We start from the raw sequence: 27,554 nt of genomic DNA on the forward strand, positions 1-27,554 counted from the left end.
TTATAAATCAAAATGCTCTGCACATGAGACTCCTTTCTGAGAGCACAGATTTGGTAAACCTGAAGCATTTGGGAGGCTTGGTTAGGGAGACCCAGAAAACAAAGGCAGCAAATCAGAAGTATTAACTCCAGGTGGCACTAGCTTCTTTCCACAAGGTCCAAGGACCTCAAGGAAGATCCCCACAAGGTAAAGGGACTGTAGAATAATCAAGACGAGAGCAGAAATGGGATCCAAGACCAGGCACAGGGTGCTCAGGGCCTGGGAGCCAAAGGGGTCAGCTCTCTCCTGTCCAGATCATCAAAAGATCACCACAATGTACACAGAATGTACACAAGTGTGGACTCCATGTAGAGATATCCTGGGGTGACAGAACACATCTTACCAGGAACATGCTAATACTTACCATCCTCAAAAATTGCTCCTATTTCAAAAGACAGTTCGGAGCTGTGTTCTGCTTCGCAAGGGTACACTGCACGGGCCTTCCGACTGAGAACGCTGCAGAAGGGATAGAAAAAGACTCAATGAAAATGTGGAAAACCCATGGGGAGAGGGGCCTCCCAGTTCCCAGACCCCGTTTCCTAAATCTTACTTATATGTCACCAGTGGGGTGGCTCCTTCTGAAAAAGAAGGGTTCGGGGCTCTGAACATGAGGCAAAGCCACCGCACTTGATTTTCAAGTAAACGACAGGTTTCCAATGCAAACCTTTCCTGCGGATGCTCTCTGGGAAGCTGTCACTGAAGCACCTCACCTAACTCTCCCCCTGCCTGGTGGGATGCTGTTTCCTATTGCTGAGCATTGCCGAGACCACAGAGCATGGTGGTTCCTGAGCACTTCAGCTGTGCATTAGAAAACGCACCAGCACGTGGAGCCAGAGGCCAGCAGCAGAGGGAAATGGAATGCACGTGCGTGTGCACACACACACATACACACAAAGTGGGGTCACAGTGAGCCACTGACCCCGTGTGTGTGTGTGTGTGTGTGTGTACTACACTGGAAGGAGCTTGTCCTTCAAACTTGGGTCATCTTTATTTCGACCCCTTTCTCCAGAAAGGCACACCAGGCTAATTTTTCACCCCTCATCTGAATATCCTCTGTACCCTTATGGAAAAGTATGGACACCAGACAGCCAGTTCCAAACTCATGCAGAAGAAAATGCCCCACCTCCCTGGAGCAGGGAAAGCCACTAATGCCAAGATACCCAGGCAGGCAGGTATGCTGAAGGCCAGCTCTACTAAACGGCATGTAAATTAATTTTTCTAGAGTCCAGTTTGCTCTCCTTTAAAACAAATAATGTGTTTTATATTCATGTACAAGAAGTTCTTCCTAAATAAATGATTTCATAAATGCACAACCAGCACCAAAAAGTCAGTAGGTTCGAGCAGGTTGCATAGAAGGCAAATTCCTCTGAAGAACGTACCACTGGCCCTGTGTATCCAAGAGTTCCCAACTGCATTTTCAACCAACCATGGATCAAATATCTTACTTAAACAAACTGCATCTGTACTGAATACGTATACACAATTTTCTTGTCACTATGGGTTAACAACTATTTACATAACATTTTTACTGTATTAGCTATGGCATGAGTATACAGGAGGACATGTGTAGTTTATATGCCAAGACTACATCATTGCATATAAGGAACTTGAGCCACTGGTTCAGTTTGGTATGTTCAGAGCATCCTGGAACCAGGACTCCCCAGAGGATACTGAGAGGACTGTACTTGGTATTGAACTGAGGCACAGCCTGATATAGAGTCATAAGCATTGTTCTTAAAGTTCAGGATGCTGGGGTGGAGGGACCTGGACAAGCTGCTTTATAATTGGAGCACACAAGTCCATCAAGCACCATCTGTGTGCCACCATCGTATTTTATATCATACTCCACATACCTTTCCGGCGGCTTGTCCACTATGGTAGCAGCAGGAGAGAGGGGGAAAGTTGACATTCTGGGTGAAGGAGGTGTGATAGCCGGGTTGGAGCTTGGTGTGGTTGGAGACTGTGGGTTAAGCCACTGGACCATAGATGGCCGGGTCTGGCTCGGACTAAGGACAGAAGTTTGAAGGAGATGATTACTGGACGGAAGACATGGAACATCAAATGCACAACAGCCCAGTCCTGGATGGCCAGGGTGCCAGCTCCAGACTGGTGGGGAACAGAGTCCACTCTGCACCCTTCTGAGACTACAGTCCAAATGATACCAACCACCCCAAAACGAGCCACAACCCCAAACTAGGGATATGGTTATTGTGCTTCTCTAGGTCTGTGGTCAACCCAATCTTCTCTAATCCAGCACCATATCAGTTCACTACTTAGAAAACCAAAGTCAAATTGCTCTAGTGATCTGGACTTAGAGGCACAGATGTTCCAGATGTTCCTTCTCTTCCAGTGAAAAGTAGATCTTTGAAGACTTGGAACTGTACATCCCTTAACAGTTCCAAATTTCAAAAAGCTAAAGACTCCTAGAGAGAGTTTAAACAACGAACACATATTTCTCAAGTACCTTAGACCTGTAGCTTTGGGACTATGGTAACACAGAGAGACTTGAAAGCATAGCTTCAAAAGCTGCCTATTTCCATCTGTTATTTATTACTTTTTTTTTTTTTTGGGCAGTGCTGGGAATTGAACCCATGACCTTGTACATAGTAGGAAAGCTGCCCCCAGCCCCTCATTCAGTCACTTGCAACACACAGGTGTTCACCATTCGCCAACCCTAGATGCTCTTTACCACAAACATAGCCTCTTCAGCTCAAAGCAACTTCTTGAAGCAGCTTCCTTGTCCTTCCCCATATTCCTGGGCACAGTTTTGACTGCTTCTTTTATAACTGACCCCATATTCTATCCATTTTTACTGTACCGTAGTCCCACGCTGCACCTTCCTCTCCAGGAGAATGACCCTCTCACTGCCTTCATGCCATCAGAGAACAATCCATCTCAACCTTCCCAGATGCTTCTCCTGCCTTTGTGTGGAAATCAGGTCCACGACTCTTTTTGTATCCCTCACAGAGCCAGGATGAGCACCAGGCACAGGCAGCCTTCACCCGACATCTGTGCAACCAAGTGAAAAGTTCTAAAGCCCAAACTGCATTTTATAAATCAGGTGCATGAAGTACTGCACTACTGACTTGGTGGATATTTAACACACAGGTTTCCTATCCTGTGGTGGGGGGTGGCGGGGGGGGGGATGGGGGGCATTCAAAACACATTATTCTTTGAAGAACTTATTTACAATTCCTCTACCTGGTCATTCATTTGGGAGTCGTAAAACCCATTTTATCCCAAGCCAAGAAACTATAAATCTTCAAATGATATGAATCACCAGCTACAAAAGTCACTCCATTCTTCGGTGGAAAATAAACCTTTAATGTTGTCTTACTAATCAGGAAGGGAAAGAACAGAGAGGGATGAGTGATGCTCTGACAGGGAATTTAAGGCCACAGTTAGCCAAACAATCACCATTTAATCTCCCAGCAATTATTCCAGGTGCTTGGAGGGTGGTGGTGGTGAAAGATGAGATGTTGTACCACACCCCCAGCAGCTCTGCCTTGTCATAAATAGTCAAGTGATTAAATGATCGCCATCCATCTGCTTGGAGGGAGGACAGCTAAAGGGTGGAGATAAACAATGTGCCTATATTTATAAGGCTCTTCCAAAATAAAGATCATAAATTGTATAGCTATCATCTACTTAATTCTCATATCTTACTTGATAAAGAAAATCTGTTTTTTCCCCTTTTTTGTTTTATTTGGGGGGGCACTCCCCTTAATCTTTGTAAAGAATTGTAGAAAGAACAGTTGCAGAAAGTAAAAGACCTATCCCTTAGCTTGGTTTTCTCCATTTTGTCCCAAATTAGGAACTCAGAATCAACAAAATTCACCTGTTTTATCTTCTGTGACATGTGCTCTGTCATGCAGAAATGACCAGTTCATCAAGACAACCTTTCAGACTTCTCACTTCAGCCTAAATTTGCCCTTGTGAGTTTTCCCATACTATCTCAGAAGCCTCAGCCAGATGTTTCTCTGGAATTCAGAATCCCACATGGGCACAAATTTTGGGAGCTGTAGTATTCATATGAGGCAGCAGGATACAAGGCTATCTATGGAGGTGAGGCCAAAGCCTCAGGGAGAAGTGGAAGCCCTGTGAAAGAGGAGACCACGCAGCCAACCAAGGGCTGGGAAACAAAACTGCTTCAGCAGACAAGACTCGTTTCACAGAAAGAGTGGGGAAGAGTGAGAAATGAGAAAACAAAAACTCAACTCATACCTGGAGTCTCTGACAGCAGAGGGCGGGGGCGGCCTGGCCCAGGGGTGTCCCCCAAAGGCACACTCTAACTTTTCCAAAAGCAGAAATGTGTGGATATGAGCTTTGTCATATAGCCATCTCCTCCTCCTCTGGGTAATACTTTTTATAATAAGGGATCAAAACATTTTTCATAGTGAATACTGTAAAACATCATATCTATTTTCTCAAAGAGTAGTACAGAATGATATTAGTCTTAAAAGAGGTTTCTGATCTGATCTTTCCCTTCTTTGATTTACGACAATCTGAAGGAACACCAGGCACTGGGGGACAGCAGGCAGTTGTTTCCAACCTGGGTTCCCGGAAAGAACAGAGCCCTAAGGCATTCGTGTCTGTAATGAATCAGCCACCCTCCCACCCAGTTACAATGGCTCTACCCACACACTGGAGGGAGACAGTTCTCCAGGGCCTCTTAGTTTTTGCACGGGTACTGAGCAGGAAGTGCAACCACCCAGATTCTATTTTTCAGGATATCTGTGGGGCAAACAGCCTTGGAAGACAGAGATTGTGTGTGTGTGTGTGTGTGTGTGTGTGTGTGTGTGTGTGTATATGAAAAAAGAATGTTTTACCTCTCAGAAAAGATTTGGGTTTTCCAAGGGCTGGGTTCCTGACTAGAATATTCCACAGGAATGCATTAGGACCCAGGTTGCAACCCCCTGTGGGAAAGGGAACTGGGAACTGAGACAAGAGCACTTAAAGAAGTGTGTTGAGTACTGTTAACATCTCTGATCAAGAGAGTCCTTGGCTCTGGCTGGGAACCTTGTATCTTCTGCCAACATCCATGAAACCCTACCAAGTTAGCATGCAAACAGAGTAACATTTCAGCCTCTACTGTTCTTGATAGTATCCATTCTTGAGAGAACCGGAAAAAAAAAAAAATTGATCATTTTGAGTATTCTCTGATTCAGAGGAGAACCCGGCTGACCAAATCCTTGTGTGAAAAATCAAAAACGAGAACAATTTATAAATCTAGTATAGACTAGAACGTGGTGAAAATAGTTAGAGTGTCCTCCACATGGTGAAAATAGTTGAAGTGTTCTCCACCACTTTTCAAATATAAATGTTTAAAAACTTCTATGCATTTCCTTCTTTCCACTGCCCCTTTAAGGATTTCTAATGACAAGACTGGCATGGGCACAAACCACCAATTCTATTTAACGATGAGCTACCGACCGATCACAAAAAGTACCTAAGTGCCACAAGTCTCTCCAAAGCCAAGTTGTGGTTTACAAAGATGGAGAAAGAAGTCAACTCTTCCTAAAAAGCTCAGAAACCACAGTTACCAAAACAGAAATGGATTAAAGAGAACTACTAAAATCCGCTTGCCATTCTTCCAATTTATACTGAAAGAGTCTCCTGCAGTGGTACGACTCCATTTAAATGCCCATATTGCCACCTGCCTTTAAGGGGACTATTTCCGTCTTAACAGGAAAAGGAAGCATTTCACTAGGAAAATACAAAGATTTCAAAGTTGCTAACTTAGAAACACATTGCTGAAAACACGCATAGTGATATCTGCGTGGCTTTTCCAAAAGCAGGAGGGCTGGGGCAGTGGAGGACTTGGGAAGGGACGGGCAGGGGACACAAGATGCATTTGCCTAATAAAGAGGGAATTTGGCTAGAAAAAGCAGCAATACTCAAGCTTGGGAAAGCACGGTCACATTTCAGGGAAAGACCCTATAGGATTTTTGGTGCTGAGGAAAAACAAACATGGCATTAGGACAGTGGCTGTCTACATGTGCACTTTACAGAGTTTATTTGTATAAAATGTACAAATCAGCAGTCCAGGCTGCTGCTGATTCAAACTATGATCCAAGCTCCTCCAATAACAGACTCTATGCTCCATGCATACTAAAACCTTTCTGGCGTCAGAAAAGCACAGACATTTCAGAAAGGCGGGAGAGGGCAAGGACCTTCACTGTTCCAACTCGGTCACCAGGTGCACTAGTCCCCAGAGAGCTCCTGTTCCTAACAAACATGTCCTGCACAGCAAAGATGGGTCAGGCCTTGGGCAGTGCTGGTGACACACATCCTCATCCCAGGATCTCAGAGCACCGAGTACAATTTAAAATTCCAAGGGGGAGAGCCAAGAAAACAGTATCAAGAAACGACTGCTTATCTGAAATGACTAAATTTTCCAAATACCACGATATCAGACTAGAGCTATATGCTATCAGAATCAAAGCAGAAGTTCGCACTGGAATGAAAGATTTTTAAAACCTCATTTGCAAGGTCTCCGAGCAGGAGCGAACACATTAGTAAAATGATCTTTCATGGCAGTCTGGGAAATGTACAGCATAAGTCTAGAACAGCTGTCCTGGGCAAAAGTGTTTGAAAATGTTAATAAAGACAGAAGGAAATATTGTAGATCTGTATATTATAGAGAAATCTCTGTTCAAATAAATGCCATAGTTATTCCTTAAGCGCCAGAGAAGGAGGATTCCGCAGCAAGCACAGTGTTCGGTTCCAAATGAGCACATCGAGTGGGGGCAGAGACGCAGAGAAGCAAATGCCTGTGGCAGTCACCATAATCCACAGGGTCAGACAAGAAGGCCCTCACTGTCCACTGGGAGAGTTTGACATGTGCTCATTCCATCATCACTCAGGGTTTGGGCTGGGGACACCCAGGGACTATGACAGTAGCTGCTCTCCAGGAACACCCAGCCAAGTAAGTGGGGAAAGAACAATTAATAACCACAACACGGTGTGATGAACGCCACAGGGAAACCTGGACGGGGCCCTCAGGGAACCAGAGGAGGGAGCATCCTCCCATCACCTGGCTTTCTGGAGGTGGCCGAGTCTGCCAGAGGCTGATGTGATCCTTGCCAATATCATCCTCACCTCCCCCATCCAGGTTTGCATGGGCCACCACTGCACGCTGTCGGCACTGTACAGGACACAACACACGTGCACTGATTCACCAGGGACTCCATCATATCATGACACATGAGATGAATGAATCTCAGAAATGGGAATGATTTGATCCAGGTCACATCAACAACAAACCTTATTGTGACAAACAGCACTCAAGTCCTCAGTGGCTGGAACAGAACATGAGGAGAACAGGAAGAGATATGAGTGCAGACACTCAGGAGGCAGAGCCAGGGCTAAAGGCAGGGAGGCCTACAGAGGGACAGGAACCATATGAATGAGGAGCACAGGACACTTCATCGCTCTATGGAGAGACTCGGGTTCCAAAGCTGGTCTTGCCACTTGCGGGCTATGTGCCCATTTGCATCTCATCATCACCATCTCCCTAAGCCTTTTCTTTTGGGGGGTGGGGGTGGGGGGTGGGGGGGTTAAATAAAAGAAAGGATGCAACTTTCTTTCTAGAGGCTGTGCTAAAAAGAAAGAATGAGCGCCCCCCAGAGGCTGCTACACAGTGGGTGCAACCAGCCCGTGCCCAGGTCATCTGCAACTGAAACTGAAGTTTTGCCAAGTAACTTAAACTCTCCTCAGATAAAATAGAAAAGGTCATTATCCATCACCCGGGCCACTGTGAGATTTAAGTTAAGATACCAGGTATAAAGCACATGACCGTGATAGGAGTACAGTCAGCAGCCAATAAATGAAGTCCTCATTGCTGGCTGAATTTCTGAGTCAGACCCACCTCTGGTTCTAGCGTTCATCATCACTAAGGAACCATTTTCTTACCCAAAGATAGTCATTAACTTAGGTCAAAAAGGAGAATTTACAAAGAAACAAAGTGGCTCTCACCCTTTTAAAAAGGAAAGAAAAAAAGGTTATTAAATTCAATGTGGTTCCCTGGTTTGAATTCCAGAACAGAAAAGGAGTATTAGAGGAAAAACTGGTGAAATCTATATGAAATCTGTAGTGTCACTATCAGTACTGTACCAACACTTTTTTTTTTAAATAAAAAGTACAATGATCCTAAGATATTTACAGGAGGGAAAGATAGATGGAGGGTCCATGGGAATTTGTACTATCTTCATAACTTTAAATCTAAAACTATCCCCCCCCAAAATTTTCTTAAACAATAGATAAGAAAAAACCCAAATAAACTTTTTCATCACTGAAAAACTAAAGATCTTTTCAAATTATGATCACACACCTGAAAGCATCCAAAACCCATAAGGTTGGTTTGATGCCAAGAAAATATGTGTGAATGTTCCATTAAAAAAAAAAACAAAAAAACAAAAAAACACATGTAGCCAGGTACAATGGCACATGCCTGTAATCCTAGCTACTCAGTAGGCTGAGGCAGGAGGGTTGCAAGTTTGAGGGCAGCCTTGGCACCTTCATGAGACCTTGTATTAAAATAAAAATAATAGAAAGGGTGGGGGTTGTAGCTCAGTGGTAGAGCACCCGAGTTCAATCCCCAGTATCAGGGGGAAGAAAATTCACCTGCAGCATCCATTGAGTAACAGGTGGTGGTTCACTGCTACTCTTGAAACCAGGTTTTAAGCTATGTGGGCTTTTCCAAACAGACTGTGGGTTTTAGATCAGAGTGAGCTGACGTCTTTTATAAAGGGCCATACAGGAAGCACTTCAGGCTTTGCTGGCCCTGGGACCGCTCTCACAACTACCCACGTCTGTCATCTTGGTAGGGTAACAACAGCCACAGACAAAACACAAATGTCTTGAGTGTGGTTGTGCTCCAATAAAACTTTATTTATAAAGACAGGTGGTCGTGGGCCACAGCACTGACCCATGAATTAAAAGGACTGGATGAGAATCTGTTTGGTGGAGGTGGAAGAGGTGAAGAAAATATGGCTCACTCCCCAAAACCCTCCTGGGTCCTCAGGGGCTCAGTGGAAGGGCCCCCTGGTGTGTACTGACAGCCCACACAAATACCCAGTGCTTTACTGGGACAAAAACATTCTTTGCTCCCCGTCTCTTCTCAGGCAGGAGGGAGCTGGCCAATCCAGCCAGCCAGCTTATAAAAGTAATTATTTGTTAACCCTTGAGGAAAAACCAAAGCCACAAACAAAAACAAAACAAAAAAACAGGAGGTAGGTGGTCAGGCAGGGGAGGAGGAGTGTGGAAGAAATCCCTAGTGACTTGTGCAGGGCATGGCTACAGATGAGTCCTCCACCTGTGGCATGCTGAGGCTCCCAGGTGGCTTTCCTCCATCTCATCATCTGACGTCTTACAAAGATCACTCCCAGGGTGAGCGTTTCCAGTTTTTCCAGAAGACAACTGTCTTAGAATTTCATCTCTGACCCATCTCCCCCTCAGCCAGTACTCCTTGAATCCTGTTTTCCTTCCTTCCAGGTGGACTGTTGTGGAATCAGGTAAGAGGGTTGAACTTGAAGCTAAACAGAAAAGGAACTATAGCTTCCTTTCATAAAAATTATGGGGCTTTAAAGATCTGAAGACTGCAGTCCTGCAGGGTCACTAATTGGAGTGTTTCTACCTACATGAATCTCATGTGGGAAAGAGCAGCAGCTAATGTGAGGGCTGAAGATACAAATGGGGCTACAGAAGGAGCCCCAAACTGCTCAGGTCAGAGAACTCCTGTGGTTACTTAATGAGCTGATGGGTGGGTTACCTATTGGGACAGGGCAGTCACCCATCCCGCTCAAAATGATTCACAGACTTGGCTGGATCCCAGGGGGATCCCTGTGCCTTGGACATGTGGCACCCAAGGGTCCTTTCTCAGGGACTCACAGAGAGACTAGGAGAGGAGGCCATGCTGAGCCCTCCAATCACAGCTAACAACGTCAATGAGTAGGGCTTTTCCCAGACTTCAGAGGCAATGTCCCTGAGCTACTGTGATCATGCAGCTGATGCACCAGGAAGTTGAGGTCAAGATAAACTAAGAAGATCAAATGAGGCTCTCGGGGAAAGGAAAATCCCAACAGGTAAGCGTGCAGGGGAGCAGGGATTGGGTTTTATTACATGCAGTATGTTGAAACCTCACAACAATGAGGGGGTGGGTAATATTATTCCCTTTATGGATAATCTTGCTAAGTCTTGGTTTGCTTAAATAACCTACATAAGACCTCCAAGGATTTAAGAAGCAGGAGGAGGATGCAAAGCCTGGCCTGTTTGACTCGAAATCAACACTTTACCTGTCTCAAATGCCTCCCAACTTATACAGAAAGCTCATGAGGTCCCTGCTTTATTTAGATAGAGACATAGCCAAATGATTCTTGAACAGGAAATATATTTCAAAAATGGCATCAAGTTTAAAAAAATAAAAACTTTACTGGAAGAAAAACAAAAACAAAACTACAAAACTAAAGCAAAGCTAATTCTTTTTGAAGTATTTAACAATAGGTAAGCTACTATTAAATTCAAACCTGTGCCTTTATTGTAGAAGGTCGATTTTTCACCATGCAACATAATAGAAAATTATATAGATAATTACTATTCTAGCTTAAAAATAAAACCTCCAAATTCCAGAATCTGTAGTTACAACCTGGCAAAGGAAGACATGTTTTAGGCTATACTGAAGTGCCAAACGAGCAATACAAATACCAAAATCACCCTAGCCAGCCACAACGCTTGTGTACCACAGGAGGTAAGGGCTGGGCAGTTGGAACGCAGAGGTTTCTACACAAAGCTGGAGAGAAGAATTCAAAGAAAAGTGCAGGACCAGAAGTTGTACTCCCAAAATGGCTAAGTACACAAGCCCCTGTGATTAGCATCAAGAACTTTACTGAGGAAAGGCAGCAGAATACAACAGACACTAGTATGGCAGTATGTAAAAACATGGATGTGTAACCGATGTGATTCTGCAATCTGTATACAGGGTAAAAATGGGAGTTCATAACCCACTTGAATCAAATGTATGAAATATGATATGTCAAGAGCTTTGTAATGTTTTGAACAATAATAATAAAAAAAAGAATTTTACTGAAGCCAAAGGGAGATAATGAACATTGTATTCCTCATTAAAAGACCATGGACACAGCTCTATTGCAAATACCAAATTTCCAAGTGTCTCCGCTCTGCCAAGAGGCAAGATAACCCTCCTCCCCAATTCCCAGTCAAGGCATTAGCTGATGAAAAACCAGCTTCAAGTGCTTACTCCCCACAGATAATTATAAACCACAGACACAGGGTCAGTCCCCCTTCAAAACAAGGGCAACAACCAGCTGAAAGTCACACTAGTCATACTAGGTTTCAGAATCAAAGAGGTTAGGGTTGGGAGAACACCTACAATTTGAACAACCACCCAAATCCATCTAGACAATTTCAGGCTCTATGGTAAACAATTTTAAGAAAACCATAAAGTCACTGGGGCAGAAAGGGCAGGGGTCAAATTCCACCTACACCCTGAGTAGCCTGGGCGAATCCCCCTGTGTCCTTTGTGCCCTGGTTTCCTTATCTTTAAAAATGAAGACATTTCTTCCCCACAGGTTCATGAGAGCACAGCTAACACAAAGTCCAGTGGCCCACAGTACCTAATGCTCCATGGTCTTTGATCCTAAGAAATGTAAGAGGTTAACTAATCAACCTGTCTCTAGTCTCAAACCACCAACCTCTGCTAATGCAAAGATTCTACCTCTCATCCTCAGTCCCACAAGAGGCACAGAAAGGAAAAAATGTCTGAAAAGAATTTAAAAGGCTGCTATGGGCTCACAGCAAGGTGATATGCAACCCCTGACCACTTGTTCCCTGTTCCTCCTTAGACTTCACCTTGAACTCCAGTCTCTCTGAGTCCACCCAGGGGCTGTTGCTGTCTTCATTATGGAAGCAGTTGCTGGTCCTAATACCTTCTTTACAGTACCCAGTAGCAGACAGCACATCCTTACCTATGGTCCTGCTATAGACCTCAATCCACGGAACCCACGACATTTTGTAACCAGGGCCAACTTAGGAGTAAACAGAGAAAATTTGCTAGCCTTATTAGGTAACGATCTCCCCAAGAGCCAGTTAAGATGCTGAAATTCCATGATGGGCCGTTCATTCCTTTGGTTTAAGTGTGACCCTCCCCTGATCTCTTTCTAAATTTACATAGCTTCCCTCCATTACAAAAGCAATATGTGTTTGTTTTAGTTGTGAGCAAAAAAAACTGACATGCAAAGAAATAAATTCCTTTTTTTCTTTAAATATGTATTCTTAGCTGTAGGTGGACACAATACTTTTATTTATTTAGGGGTCCTCAGGACTGAACCCAGTGCCTCATTCATGCTAGGCAAGCACTCTACCACTGAGCCACAACCCAGCCCTCCTTTTTTCCTTTGTGAAATAATTATCACGGGATTATGGTCAAAATATTAAGATGCTAATTTCTAGAGTGAACTGATTGCCCTGGTTCAACAGAGACCAGGAGCCCTGAAATCACAGATTGCACAGATGGGGCTGGGAAAGTGCGGCTCAGCGGTGCAGTGCCTCCGAGAGAGGGGGCCCTGCTTTGGAGCCCCAACGCCAAACAGCAGAACATGGGAACAAAAGCACACACAGCTGAGAAGGGCTCTTGGAAGGGGAAGGGAGAGAGAAATGAAGGGTGAAGAGGAAGGAAGAAAGTGAAGACTACATGACCACTGACCCATAATTTCTAAAAACGTTGCCAAAATCCTCAGAAATCTGTTCAAAAACTGTTTAAAATGATTACCTTTCTGAATTTCAGACAGATCATTTATGATTTATTGTCGCATTCTAAGCCACAAATCATATTTAAGGGTTACTTTGGCATCACCATGCTAAGAAGAAGTCTTGGAGCAATAACCAAGTAATTTGAAATGCCAAGCAGGTGCCTCTGGGAAACCTCAAAACTTTGCTTAAACATCCCCAATTTAAAGAAGCAAGTGATTTCATTGACAAGAGTAAAAATGGTAACCAGTGAGGGCACCCAAGGTATGTAGATAAAGATAACATGCACGAGGCGCTCTATGGGAAGAAGAGTAAACTATCGGGCACTTTCAAATAACACAGGGTTGGAGGCACAGCTCAGTGGTAAACAATGTGCTTAGCATGCATAAAGTCCAGCAGCAAATAAATAACCACCTAACTAAACTCTGGGTAGACATGGTCTCTGGAGCACACACTGGCTGGGGGCAATAGCTCAAAATAGATGCTCTTGGAATACCCTAATAACCAGGATAAACAAAGCCAAGCATCTCAGTGGATAGAAAGAAAAGCACTCCCTCCTGACCTGCTAGACCCAGAGTAAGATGCACCTCAGGGTACCACCTCCCCAGCTAGAAAGAGCTGTTCTAGCATGCTACCATTTTGAACATGGCAGGAAGGGAAGTATGCCTTTTCATTTGAAATCTGCAGAGGAAGCAGAGAGCAATGCCCTGTATTTCTTAAAAGAGATTTTCTTTTGTGGCAGGGAACCTAAAAGGATTACTTGTCAAAGACCTGGCTCCATCAATTACAATCGAGGAAAACCTGTTTAGAGAAAACTACTTTATTGGGAGGTGGGGGATCCTTTGGAACATTTGAAATATCTTGACCTATGATGTAATGTCCTCCAAGGAAACTGAGCTAGCAATTCTTCACTGGCAATGAAGTCACCCATCACCTTACTGAGTGTACAGGTAAGTAATAGCTCTAGATTGATTGACTGCAATGAATAATACCCACAAGTCATAAACATCAGCAGAAACCCAAGAAATCCAATTCTGCCTATTGTTTTCCACCTGCCAGAGGCCATAGCTGTATTTACACACTACTTCTATCAGATCACAGCTTCTGTAGGTTTTCCTCTGCAAATGTGCTTTCCAGTGGTGGAGGCTGTGGTATTTCTATATAACAGGGAGACAGGGGTCCTCTGTGATCCACATGTACGTGGACTCCATTCCTTAGGACCTAAGATAAGGCAAGTGTTGGTTTTGGAACATTCAATCAACCACGCTAGTTGAAAATCAAGTGGCACAGGTAGTCTCCTTTTCAAAGCCCTGGACAAAGTTTTAATGACTCCATAGCAACTTTAGAACAATCAGCATTTACTAAGAACCCACTATAGCCAAAACTGTATATCTGGTACACCAAGATGAAAAGTGAGCAAAAGAAGAGAACCACACACAATGAGAACTAGATTTACAAATGCTAAGGAAACAAAGAAAAATGCTGTAAAGAGAAAACAGTAAGACAAAGTCTGCAGAATTCCTGGGGGAAAAAAAAAATTAATCTTTCTAAGGGAAGAAAGAAGATGAGCTAAAAACCAAACATAGTGGCCTAAGAGACATGCAATGATATTCAGAAAGACATGTGCTTTCCAAAAGGGAAGCATTTTTATAAGCACATAAGAAATCAGTTACCAATAACTATGTCAATATCACAAACGAAAGTTCAAAGCATATAAGTTCCAAAAATCAAATTCATACCACTGGGAATTCTATGACCAAGCTTGGGGTAAGGGAAAAATTAAATGTAAAGATACATACATGCATACCACATAAATGTCAAATACTACTAAAAGGCAAATATTATCTAATGCTCAAAGGCAGTATTTTCTTAACGTCAAATAATAAGTGTTTTAAAAAATGTATGTTCTCATGTGGAAGATAAAACCACTGATCTCAAAGAAGTAGAGGAGAAGAAGGATTAGAGACTGGATGAATTTGGCATTGTGGTGCACGCCTGTTATTCCAGTGGCTTGGGAGGCCAAGGCATGAGGATTTCAAGTTCAAAGCCAGCCTCAGCAAGTTAGTGAGGCAAAAAGCAACTCAGTGAAACCCTGTGTAAAAAATATATATATATATATGGGCTGGGGATGTGGCTCAGTGGTAAGTACCCCTGGGTTTAATCCCCGGTACCAAAAAAAGAAAATAAACTGGGGGGAGGTGAGAGGGTTGGAGAGAGGTATTTAATGGGTGCTGGGTTACAGGTGGGCCAGAAGAATAACTTCTAATGCACTATGGCACAGGGGGGTAACTGGTCAACAACTGGTTTTATGTTTCAAAATAGCTAATACAGATGATCTGGAATATTCCCCCAAAAAGAAATGATAAATGTTTGAGATGACGGAGTACTCACTACTCTGACCTGATTGTTGTACATTATATAAATGTATTGAAATGTCACGCCATATCCCACAAATATATATTAAAAATAAAAACATGAGAAAAAACAGGGAAAAGAAATCACTTATCCTAATTACAGTCATCAGAAAAGATGTCCATAATTAATACATGAACCACACAGGGAGGGAGAGACAACAGACCCCAGGCCAGGGCTCACCCATCATAACCTTAACATGGGAAGTTGCTAGAAATACAGGCTTTAAGACCACTTCTCAGACCTACTGAATCATCAGCTCTGAGATAGAGCCCAGAGAGTTATTTTTATTTTTTTGTGTTCTTAAAAGCAGACCCAGGGCCTCATGCACACTAAACACATGCTCTACCAGCGCATGGATACAGATTTTAATAAGCCCTACAGGTGATTCTGAGATGTGTTCAAATTTGAGATAAATCTGGGCTGATACTCTCCCAAGTAAATCCTTTAAAACACATTCCAGCAGCAATCTAATGCTTAAGAGAAACAGAAATGCATTTCATCCACTGCATGAGGAAAGTCAAGTTCTTGAAATAGGAGCAATTCTACATTATAACAAAACCTCCCTCCCGGACCCGCTTCCACTACTTCCCGCCCCCACCCCTTTTGGCCTCCCGAAACTAGAGTGCTTTTCATGACATTTTCAAATGTGTATGAATAGGAAGCTGGGGATTTCACTCCTCATTTGATTTATGACCAAAAATATCAGGCTCTTCTTGTTTCAGGCCCGGATGTGTTGTGAATTCAACGCCATCCCATGGCTCATAATGTCACTTTTCTGCAGAGCCACTATGGAAGAAAAATAACTGACTAAACTGTTCTCCTCTGACTGAGATATACACTTACTGAAAGAAATAATTAGGGATCTGGTTCTCACTAAAACACACACAGGCTAAATTCCACCTCCAGTTCAGCCAGGGCTAGAGTTTCTGAGTTCCTGTGCAACTGATGTTATGGTTACTAGTAGTATTAAAGTGAAAGAGACTTTTTTTTAAAAAAAAAAATATTTTATATGTATTTTTAGTTGTTAATGGACCTTTATTTTATTCGTTTATTTATATATGGTGCTGAGAATCAAACCCAGTGCCTCACACATGCTAGGCAAGCGCTCTACCACTGAGCCACCAAAGTGACTTTTTATAGTGGATAAAGAGTAGTAAAGGTGACAAGCAAAATTTGAGAAACACATATTTAAATCCACCATAAACAATCTTTGGCATGTAAATAAACATATACGACTATCTTGGGGTGAGGAGGGACATCATGCACCTCTGGAGAATTTGTTTCCATACTTGGCGTTTCACTGAGATTTTAGGTAAGCTTTTCAGAGTCTTCAGGTCACCCCAAAATTTCAATATGCCAGATTTCTCCTGGTCTCTCTTAATACTTAATAAGTTCATAATGATTTCATGTGAATCCAGCTATAACTATAAAAAGCCAAGTAATGTGAGGAACAATTTCCAATCCATTTAAAGTCCCAAGAATGCCCAACTGGGGTCAGATGACATCATTATCTACAATTTATTTTAAGCAACTTTGGTTTAAAAAATTTTTAATGCTCTCTGGGTGAATTATAAATATATTTTTGGTTGTGACTTGATTGACTAATCAAGTAATGTCTTGTAATTGTTAGTGAAGTTGTTTTTGTCTTCTCCAAGCATTTGTTTAAAACTGCATGCCCTTTAGAGATCCCGCCCACCCTGAATTTGTACTCACTCTGTTGCCTGAGTCAACACAGCAAGAGAAAACCTCATGTAATCAAGCAAGTCCAAGGTATTTTGTATTAGTATGATTTGTACTAATATGCCTAAGCTGATCTGCACATGTCTGGCACTAAATCAAAGAGAAGAGACAGTCAGATGTCATTCATCAAGTCTCCATTATGCAAGAAGCTAAGGAATAAAACTGACCAGAATGCTAACATGAAGCTGTCAAAAAATCATATGCCTGAAATATTCTATAGACAATTGTGAAAGACTGTCCGTCACCATGCACATATTCTCATCTCTCTCAAAGTTTGCATAACTAGGGAGAAAACATCCCAAGAATGACAGTAACAAATTTCCTTTGTATGTCCCCAAACTGCCACAAACTGACCCTACATCAGATGTGAGGTAGCACCCATTACCCCTTCTAGACAGGGAACATGGAGAAAATATGCAGAAAAGGTTTTAATTTATGGCCCTTCTCCCTCAGGAGCACCACTGTAGAGAGAAAGGGTCCTTGGATCTAGTGTCCTGGGTGCCCACTGGCCATGTAAAGAAGATGGTCACGGTGTTCCTCCACTCAGCACCAAACCCAAGCACAGCAACTTACGTGGTGGATGTCCACTCCCCACAGCTCCCTCCATCTGACAGAAGGTGGTTTCTCTCTGGTCCAGGAGGCCCATGAACAGTTGCACTCGTGGGCGATGGGGAGGACAGTGAGTCCTGACTGCCGGTGGGGGTGTCCTCCTTAGGAAGATTGGGATTGTCACCTAGGGGGAAAAGAACAAGTTTCAAACAACCTCAGAAGAAAAAATAACTCCACTAATAATTACATGGCATTACTTGATTAGTCAATCAAATTATATTCCAAATTACATTTACAATTCAGCCTGAGAGTATTTGGGTGTCCTGTCTTTGAAGGTGTGTGGGAGGGTATGCGCACGCATGTGCATGTGTTTAACCAAAAATGCTTAAAATAAACCACAGGTTACTGTTGTTTAGATCTGAAGTGTCCCTTAAAGTCCTGTGAGTTAAAGGCTTCACCCCAGCCTGTGGTCCCAGTGGGAGGCAGCAGAACTTTTAGAAGGTAGGATTTTGTGGGAGGTCTTCTGGTTTTGGGGGTATGCCCTTGGAGGAGACAGTGAGACCCCGGCCCCCACCTCTTCCTCTCATTCCTTCCCAGCCAACAGCTTTTCTCTGCCACATGCTCCCTGTCCTCATGACCTGCCTCACCACAGGCCAAAAGCAAAGGGGCCAATGAGTCATGGACTTCTACCTCTAAAACTGTGAACCATAAAAAATCTTCTCTCTGTAAAAGCAGATTTACCTCAGGTGTTGAGACAGAAAGAATGACCAGTAAGAGACGAAGAAAATACAATAATCAAAATGAGATCAAACAGAAGACGAAAGCAATAACAACCACCCAGTGACTTCCTAACCTATAAGGAGCCCAGGTTAGGTGACATCATCAGGGCAGCCCGGGCAGCCAGCCAGTCTGACCTCTCATTGGCTAGTCACCTGTTGGTTCTTTAAGCCAGTCTCAGTCACTACTTAGCACATAATAAATTAAACAACTCTAAAAGGACCTCACCTTCTGAGCTAGTATCTTGGACTACAATCTGTAATACCCAATGTATTAAAACCTCAGGCACAGGGAAACTCCCATTTCCCTGTGAGCATCAGGGAAGATGGCATATCAAGAATCAGTAAAGCAATACTAAAAGGCACTTCCTAAATGAGTTGTGTGGCTTATGCTTTCACAGAAAGCATAAGGAACGACAGAGGAACGACATTTAGTATCATGTGTAGACCTACGGCCCTGGTTACAATGCAAGAGACAGAAAGCTGGGGAGCCCAATAACATCTGGTTCCCTCAAAAGATCAGCTACCATGAAATGTACCAGCATTGCACCCAGTAGAGCTTGGCTCTTCAGTCCAAACCATAGCCCCTATTAAATTTAACTCCTCCAGGGTGACTTACAGAGGTAGCAGTTTCCAGGACGCTAACTTATGACCCATAACCTCTACAGTGGAGGCTAACAGTTGGTCAACAAACTGCTGTGGAAGCACATGATACATGAGGTTCCTAACTCAGCCAGCAAGAGGCTCTAGCCAAGACTTCAGAGCTTCTCAGTCCAGGGTCCTTGATACTAAGTATACATGAATGCTAGGAACAGTAAAGAACTTGCTTAGATGGATTTTAGTTCTCCTAAAAATGAAGCACAAGAGAAATTCCAGGCTCTAAAGCTAGTCCCAAGATGGCTAGTCTTGAAAACTAAGTGTAGATAATGAATCTTAATGACCTCTGATCCAGTTTACAACTGAAGTGAAGAGAGAATCCTAGAAACAGAAACCTAGAAGTTTGGATGCAGGGAAGCAGGAGTTGAGAGACAGTGGTGATGTCTGCTGGTGGGGGTGGGTAGGTAGTCAGGAGGATAAACATGGATGACCTTATGCAGAAGATTCTTACAGGGAGTTCTTGAGCTCTTTCTGTTGCAAGCATGTTAAGGAAGGGTGGGGGATAAAGTGGTACAAGAGATGAATGAATGATCTCTGTGGGCATATCTTTCCCCAGGTCCAAGCCCCCCTAAAGTCTTGCTCTGTCTCTGTTCACAAACATACAATCTAGAATACTGTTTGACTGCTCTTTGTGCAAAGTAACTTTTTCCACAGCCCTTTACCACAAACAGGTTTAGTAATCGGAGAAACTCAACCCCAAAAGAAAGGCCAATTCTGAGGTAAATGAACCAAAAACCACTGATAGACCACTGCTATAATTCCTTTTGATTTATTTTCTTTGGGAGATAGAGTTCACTTCAGAACAAAGACTGCCTCTTCCCTGTGCTTGGAGAGCTCAACTCCAGCCAGTTCTTTTCTGCAAATGAGCCCCAGGCAGCAAGGACTAGAGCTCCAGCCCTCCTGGTCTTCCCAGCATCCCTCAGACATCATGACCAACTGCGCCCTACAAAACAAGAGGGTCTCTAATGCAGCCCTCAATATGGGGCCTGCAGGACAGCTGCCAACTCAGAGCTTGCCTAGAAGCAGCAAAATATCATGGGTCCTGAAGCAGAGCAGGATCCCTGCAAGAATAAGTGGGACACACATGTTTGCCCGGCTTCCAGAGGCTGCTTCCTGGCCCCCAGTTCCTCTGGGCAGCATTCCCTGACTGTAAGGCAGGGCATGATGTGGCAAAAGCAGCCACGGAGAGTCTGGATCAGTTTATTCCTTGACTCATTCCTACCAGGAGAAAGCTCTCAACAAGAAACAAGTTCAGGGAACTGGAGACCAAGGGTCTAACGTTACTTTAAAAAGATGCCAAGCTGATTCCCATCGCCTCTAATCCATTTCCCAAGCAGACTGACACAGCACAAATCGTCATTCAACATACTGAATCACATTCTATTAAAGAGTATTCTCTCTTCCTGCCAAACAGTGGCAAGCGGAACCTCCAAGTGAAAATAACAGGTAGAAGGGAACAGCTTTACGCACACTGATCAAAGGAAGCATACCTCACTTCCCAAGTGCACAAAAACTCCTTCCTTCACTGTTCACGAATGAGCTTATCTACTGGAGACGCTGAATTCTGGGGAGAAGCATGATATACACAAACTTTAAAAACTTATAGCCTTTTCTGAAGATTTAGTGACCAAGAATCAGATTACCACTTTCTAATTAGTGTAACAAAAAAAAAAAAAAAAAAAAAGCTTTTTTAAAAGCTTCTGTGTTCCACTGTCTCAGGAATGCATTTTAAATCCTATGAAACTAACTCCTAATTGAGAATTAAAATCAGATAATTTTCCACCTATCATTTTTTTTAAAAATATTTTTATTATTGTAGATGGACACAACACCTTTATTTTCTTATTTTTTTTTTAATTTAGTGTTCATGAACCTTTATTTATTTATATGTGGTGCTGAGAACCAAACCCAGTGCCTCACATGTGCTAGGCAAGCGCTCTACCACTGAGCCACAACCATAGCCCCCACCTATCACTTCTTTTGGGTGGCCACAGAACTGCTCCCCTCAGGTGTTACCCTTTACTGGGCATCTGCAGACATCACCTGTGAGTATAAACATAGTTGCAGCATTTGAACAAAAATGGTACCAAAGGACTTCCATTATGAACAAACTAGAAGAAACAAAACTCATTTGAAAATGAGCTACCATCACAATGAAGGAAAAAATGACTTCCTCTTGACATCTAGCTTCGATCTCACCTTCTCCACAAACCACCTGCCAAACCACCTTGCTTGTCTCTTTTCTTCTCTGGCACAACTTAAGCTGCCATCAATTTTGCATTTCACTCTGGCATAACAGTGTTGCGACTCCATTTAGTCCCCATTTCCGTCATACATGTTTTGAGGAAGCCATGTCTGTTCTGGTAATCCCTTAAGAATACTCTGCAGTGCCAGGCACATCAGGAGACTTCAGGAAATACTGTGGACTCTGCCACAAGAAATATCATGAATATGGAAAGCCACTGCCTCTAGGAACTGAGAAGGGAAGAAAACTGAAGAACCTCAAAATATTCTCACAGAATCTGCATGCAGCTTCCAGGCCTCATCCTCCCTCTTCCAAGCCACAAGCATTTCTCACCCTCTTTAGTCACTCAACCAGCGTTTCCTGAGCTTCTGCTTTTGTTCCAAACACACTAGAGATGCCGAGATGGAAAGGTAAACCCTCAGTTTCTACCCTAAAAGTGCTCACAGAATAGAGCACAGAGGACAGGTAGAAAGAAACAGGCCAAAAGCTGGTGTTTGCTGTCATGTGATTATCTTAAGGAGCTTTGAGACTCAGAAAAAGGAGTTCCAAATCTGACAGTGGGAGGGGTGGAAGACATGTGGGAGTCAAGCAACAGAAACAGGGAGAAATCACTGCCAGACTTTCAAGACTGAGCCTCAGCAGAGAAAAATTCAAGGTTGAAAGAAGAGAAACAGGAGAGACCATGGCAGATTTCAGAGCCACAAACAGTTGAGTTTGGCAGGGGGACAGGGTCTGAGGCAGAGAGTCAATGTATTGAGAGTGTATGAAAGTGGGGAAAGAGCTTTAGTATATAACAGCAAAGCACATGAATTTGTTCTGCAGGTGAAGAGATACTGGAGGAATTAAGCAGGGAGCGATATGATCCAGAGAATGGATTCAAGAGATATTCAGGCATTTGAGTCATTAAAGCTCAATGAATACAGGTGAAAGGTGAGAGAAACTTAAGATGACTCTCAGGTGCTCATGAAAATCTCATAAAAAAGCACAAGGGAGGTGAAGAAAAAATGACTTCACTTTCATATCAGCTACTTGATTTCCCTGTTCATTCAAACTTCCTTTTCTCCCTGAGGTGCTGGGGATGGAACCCAGGGCCTCCCAGATGCTGGACAAGCACCCTACCACTGAGCTGCACCCCTGTCCCCTGATTTGTTTATGGGCCTAAGCCCATGACCAAGTGCTTTCTTTCCATGATAGACTAAACAATTTTCAGAGACTGGCAGAAAATTAGATCAAAAGGAGTGAATGAAAACTTCTATCATTAAAGGATGCTTATGTTCTTAATTTTAATATTTTGATAAGCTCTTTAAACTTTTCTTCTTCTCTCTTGCCAGTAAATGGATGGATCTGGAGACTATCATGCTAAGTGAAATAAGTCAATCCCAGAAAACCAAAGGTGGAATGCTCTCTCTGATATGTGGATGTTAACACAAAGGGGGGTGGGGGAATAAAAGTTCAGTGGATTAGACAAAAGAGAATGAAGGGAAGAGAGGGGAGATGGAAACAGAAAAGACAGTAGAATGAATTAGACATAACTTTCCTATGTTGACATATGAATATACCACCAGTGAAACTCCACATCATATACAACCTCAAGAAGGGGATCCTATTAGAATAACTTATACTTCATGTGTGAATAAAATGACAAAATATATTCTACTGTATTATAGCTAAAAAAACAATATTTTTAAAATACATATGAGAAATGAAAAAAATTCTAATGACAAACTATTCTACTCTTCTAGTTATTTCACTTCAGACTTGCTTTTGCATTGCTAGAAGGAACAGAACTTTATATTTCCCTTCCATTTCATTCATTTCTTCTTTGTCTTCTCAAATATATGATCTAATAGTTTAAAAGAAGCCGTCCCCTTTGCTCTTCCTCCACTGAACCCGAGATGTGGGCATGGTATGAATCCACAGGTGTCCCCCATTCCTCCACAATTGCGGGAATGGACCGTCTCCATAGCAGCAGGCTAGTCTATGTTCCTCATCCTTAAACACCTGGCTCATGCATTAGCAGAAGAAAGAAAGAAAGCAGCAGAAAAGAGGAAAGGGAAAAAAATGCACGAAGAGGAGATCTCATGAATCTGCTGGATATCATTTACACAAAGCTCATAGGCTAACACTGCAGGTTCCTTATCAAGCCAGAATAATCTCAGATGCTTCTAATTATCAAACAGTTAATCATCAGGATCAAAGAAAGACTTTCTGAGAACAAAATAGCTGCAGTTATAACAACACAGTAACAGTGTTATGAGAAAGCCCCATCAAGTACTTTCCAGCTAACACAGCAATGAAAGTAGATGCCCACTCCTCCTCCTCCCATACACGCCCAGCAACCCCAGAGGATAAAACGGCATCTTAGGGGTTGGGTTGTAGTTCAGTGGTTGAGCACTTGCCTAGCACATGTGAGGTACTGGGTTTGATCATCAAAACCACAAAAAAAATATTGTGTCCATCTATAACTAAAAATATATATTTCTAAAAATATTATTTAAAAAATACAAAGATACAAGTGCCTTAAAAATTTGTTCTATATCTCTGCAGTAGAAGCAAAAAGAAATACTCAGAGAAATATTCAGCGGAAGCATACACACATCAAAGGCTAATGGTTCTAAGCCCCATCAAAACCAGCCAGACATTGAAATCTTGTGGGGTTCTCAGTTCCTGAGATACAACAGGCCTGGGGCAGGAAGGTTAGAATCTGGCTCTTGCTAAGGAAATGCAGGCCGGGAGAAGCTCTCCACACTAAATGGAGGCCAAAAATCTGTGAGCAGGTTTCCCCTTTGCCTGGGAAATAGGATTTGGCAATTCTTCGCCTCCAAACCATGGGACGAGAGTTACGTGACAGGCAATAAGACAACCTGGTTCCGAATCAAGCACCTGGTAAACTGTGGAAGCAACAGCTGGAGAGGGGAAAGGAAAAACAGGAGGGAGGAGGAAGAGCCAAACCATGCACACATAGCCCTCCTTCACCAAGGATGCACAAACCCAAACTTCTAAGAACAAAGGAAACCAAGATAGCCAACAAACTCAACAAATAAGAAAACTTGGATATTTAGAGATGTGCAATATAGAGAATGAAACTTGTTTCTCCCTGAACAAACAAACTGAGAGGAAGAAATATTTTAAAAATCATGACCTAGTTCACCAAAGCAATTTCGAAAGAACTCAACCTAAAGGACTCAAGAGTGCCAAAAAGGAGAATAAAGAAAATTCTGCACATAAGACGTTATTGTGAAATTTAAGAATGTCAAATACAAAGGAAAAAACCAAAATGCATACAGATATAAAGAGCAGATCATAAAAAAGGAAAGAAAAAGAACCAGACTGACATCAGACTACTGAACAGCAACACTAAGTGCAGAACAAAATTGAAGTAATTTTTAAAGTATTAAAAAAAATTTTGAGCAGAGAACTGTATATTCAAACTGTCAAACTGCCATTCAAATGTGAAGGCATAATAAAAATATTATCAGACATAAAAATCCCCAAAGGTCTGACATCCAAAGAACTATATTGGTAACACTCTTAAAGAAATTCCTCTAGATTTAAATAAAAGAAGCAACACAGGATATTCAACTAACTTGATAATGCCTATTGTGGTCTTTAAAAAGAAAATAAAGGACAAGAAAAAAAGGAAAGAAAATAACCAAAATAATTCAGAACCAAAATTCTACAAAAATACCAGCTTGGGGATGAAGGCAGGTCAGAGGGAACTGGGAGTCCACTCAACAGAGTGTCTATTTAGAGGTAGAGGGAGACATACAACAAAGTTCTAAAACTCAACAGAGAAATGAGACTGCAAGACTCAAAACAAGGACAACCACTTTAGGGAAAAAAAAAAAAACAGAATATACATCACTGGGAAACAGCAGAACATCATTTGCTTTTATAAAAAGGAAAGGAGGAGAAACAAATCAAAACGCATTAAATGAAAAATACAAAATGCCAGAAATCCCAACATAATGATAATTACAATATATAAAAATGGGTTAAACTCACCATTTAAAGATTGTATTTCTTTTTTTAAATTTTTAATTAGTTATCAATGGACCTTTATTTATATGTGGTGCTGAGAATCAAACCCAGTGCCTCATACATGGTAGGCAAGCACTCCACCACTGGACCATAACCCCAGACCACCCCCAAAATGTATTTCTTCAATACAATAATATGCTGACAATAAGGAACATGATTGAAGTGAAAAGACAAAGAAAGGTTGAACAATAGAAAATGAATATATTATGGAATCTCAACCAAAAGCAAAGTTTATAACCCTAATAAACGACATGAGGGTCATTTATGCAGGTTAAGGAATAAGATGATCAAGCAAGAAGCAGCTAATGATATAGCCTCAAGGAGTAAATTACAGACCTGCAAGGAAAAATAGAAAAATCAACCACTGCAGTTGGATGTTTTAACACATTGCTCTCAGAAACTAATATCAAGAAACAACATTGTCTGTAACCAACAACACAAAGCTGATCCATTTTGTACACACACACACACACACACACAACTCCCAATAATCATGTACACACTTTTCAACAATGCATGGAATATTTTTGAAGGAAGGCTAGACAGTCTCAAATTTGAAAAGAATGCTATGTCAATTCTCTTCTCAGGCCAGACTTGCAGAATAATCAATAGCTAATAAAAAATATATTTTACAATTTCTTTTTTTTTCTATAAAGTTCTTTGTTTTACCTTTACTTATTTTTTTTTAATGTGGTGTTGAGGATTGAACCCAGTGCCTCACACGTGCCAGGCAAGCACTCTACCATTAAGCCACAACCCCAGCCCTATTTTACAATTTCTTACATTGAGAACCTAACTATGGTTAGAAAGGAAATCATAATAAAAATTAAGAAATCTTCAAATAAAAACATTTCTTAAGATTTGTATGACGGGGGAAAAAATGCCAAAGAGAACTTTACAGTTTTAAAACAAGAAAGTTTCAGAACATTTGTATGCCGTATTTAAATAGACATTCTTCCTAAATATTGATAGTCAAAGAACAGTCATCATGACTGTTTAAATATTCAAATTAAATTCAGTCAATTTGAACTCTCAATGAAATGAGAATTCACTGAAATATGGTGTCTCTATATTTTAGTATACTCACTCAACAGGGATTACTTGTACACTGTAATTAATACACACAAGCTACTCCATAAAATGAAAAGCTAATATTCTTAACTATTTCTTTTATTATTTAGTAGCACATAAAACTTTTAGAAGAATATCTCCAAGATCACTGTAGAAATTGAAGAAAAAACATGATCTGACATATAAAAACTCAATATAGAGAAGTGAATCTCAAAGAAACATCTATTTTATCTTTGACAGTGGCTTCAACCATAATTGGGTAGACCTTCCCCGGCAGGGGATGAGCAAAGCAGCTCTGGTTAACACCCACCTCTGCCCCTGTTCCCTTGTGCCTAGATTCACCTGCCTGTCATCCTGCATTTCTTATCTTTCTCATGGGGCCACTCAGTAATCACCTATAATCCCTTGCTTAGAATGTCTCAGCCCTGCCCAGATGGCACGTTTGTTGTATTGATGCTGCACCTGAGGACTTGAAAATCTAGGCTTGAGTTCCACCTCTGGAGAGGGCTCAGAAGGTGAGAATGAAAGCTAGATATACTGTGCGCCAAGTTGTGCTGCTTGCTAAAATGTGATTAAACCTCAATGACAAACACGACTGGGCCAAAGACTTGGTGGTCAATGGTCAATAGCTCAGGCAATGAAGTCCCCGGGAGAAGCTGAAACTGGGAGGGGCATATGAAATCTGCAGAAGGCAGAGGAGAGTTAGATTTCTTTTGCTAACTTATATAAGCCTGCTTAAAACATAACCTTCAAACTGGGAAGGAGACATCTTAGAACTGTCACACTGGACCAAAACAGTGACACATCTAGCATGGTATTCTGTTTTTTAACAAGGACATCCAAGGTTGTTCTATTTGTCCACGGCCTTGTTCTTCCTACCCAAGTCTGAGAAGCACATCATGACATCTTTGGATATTCAAATGGCTGTGTGTAAGTGTGAACAGTGAAACATACAAGATATCCAATTCTGATAAGCAACATGACCTCCAGAACAGCTTCCCATGACTTGCTATTGCTCCAAAGGCAAGACTGCAGTGTCGCTCAATGTTTTCTTTTTGCATCTGGTCTGGAGCCCTAGGACCACCCTAATTATTGACTTGCAGAAACCAAGGCAGCCAGATACCCACAGTTACTGGGAGAATGAAGGACACAAGCAAAGGCCACACCCACACAGCATAGAAGAACAATCTCTCTGTCCTCGCTGGGCCATCTAAGATTGACTTCCTTTAAGTAGCCCAGTCCATGGCTGTTGAAAA

At 42.1% G+C, this 27,554-nt stretch overlaps 1 protein-coding gene across 3 annotated transcripts in view; it reads right to left on the reverse strand.

Annotated features, from left to right (window-relative positions):
* Positions 1–27,554, reverse strand: part of Arhgap10 (Rho GTPase activating protein 10) — a 298,879-nt gene that overhangs the window by 7,223 nt on the left and 264,102 nt on the right. For all 3 annotated transcript variants that reach the window (XM_046459111.2, XM_058583937.1, XM_058583938.1), the window contains exons 20-22: positions 17,533–17,692; positions 1,893–2,045; positions 404–495 (exon numbers count right to left, since the gene is read on the reverse strand). In XM_046459111.2, the coding sequence (XP_046315067.1) occupies positions 404–495; positions 1,893–2,045; positions 17,533–17,692 (405 nt within the window). The remainder of the gene's footprint in view (positions 1–403; positions 496–1,892; positions 2,046–17,532; positions 17,693–27,554) is intronic.

The sequence above is a fragment of the Marmota monax genome, unplaced genomic scaffold, assembly GCF_021218885.2.
Source record: "Marmota monax isolate L192 unplaced genomic scaffold, Marmota_monax_Labrador192_F-V1.1 WCK01_AAM20220418_F8-fsc00002, whole genome shotgun sequence".
Taxonomy (NCBI): domain Eukaryota; kingdom Metazoa; phylum Chordata; class Mammalia; order Rodentia; family Sciuridae; genus Marmota; species Marmota monax.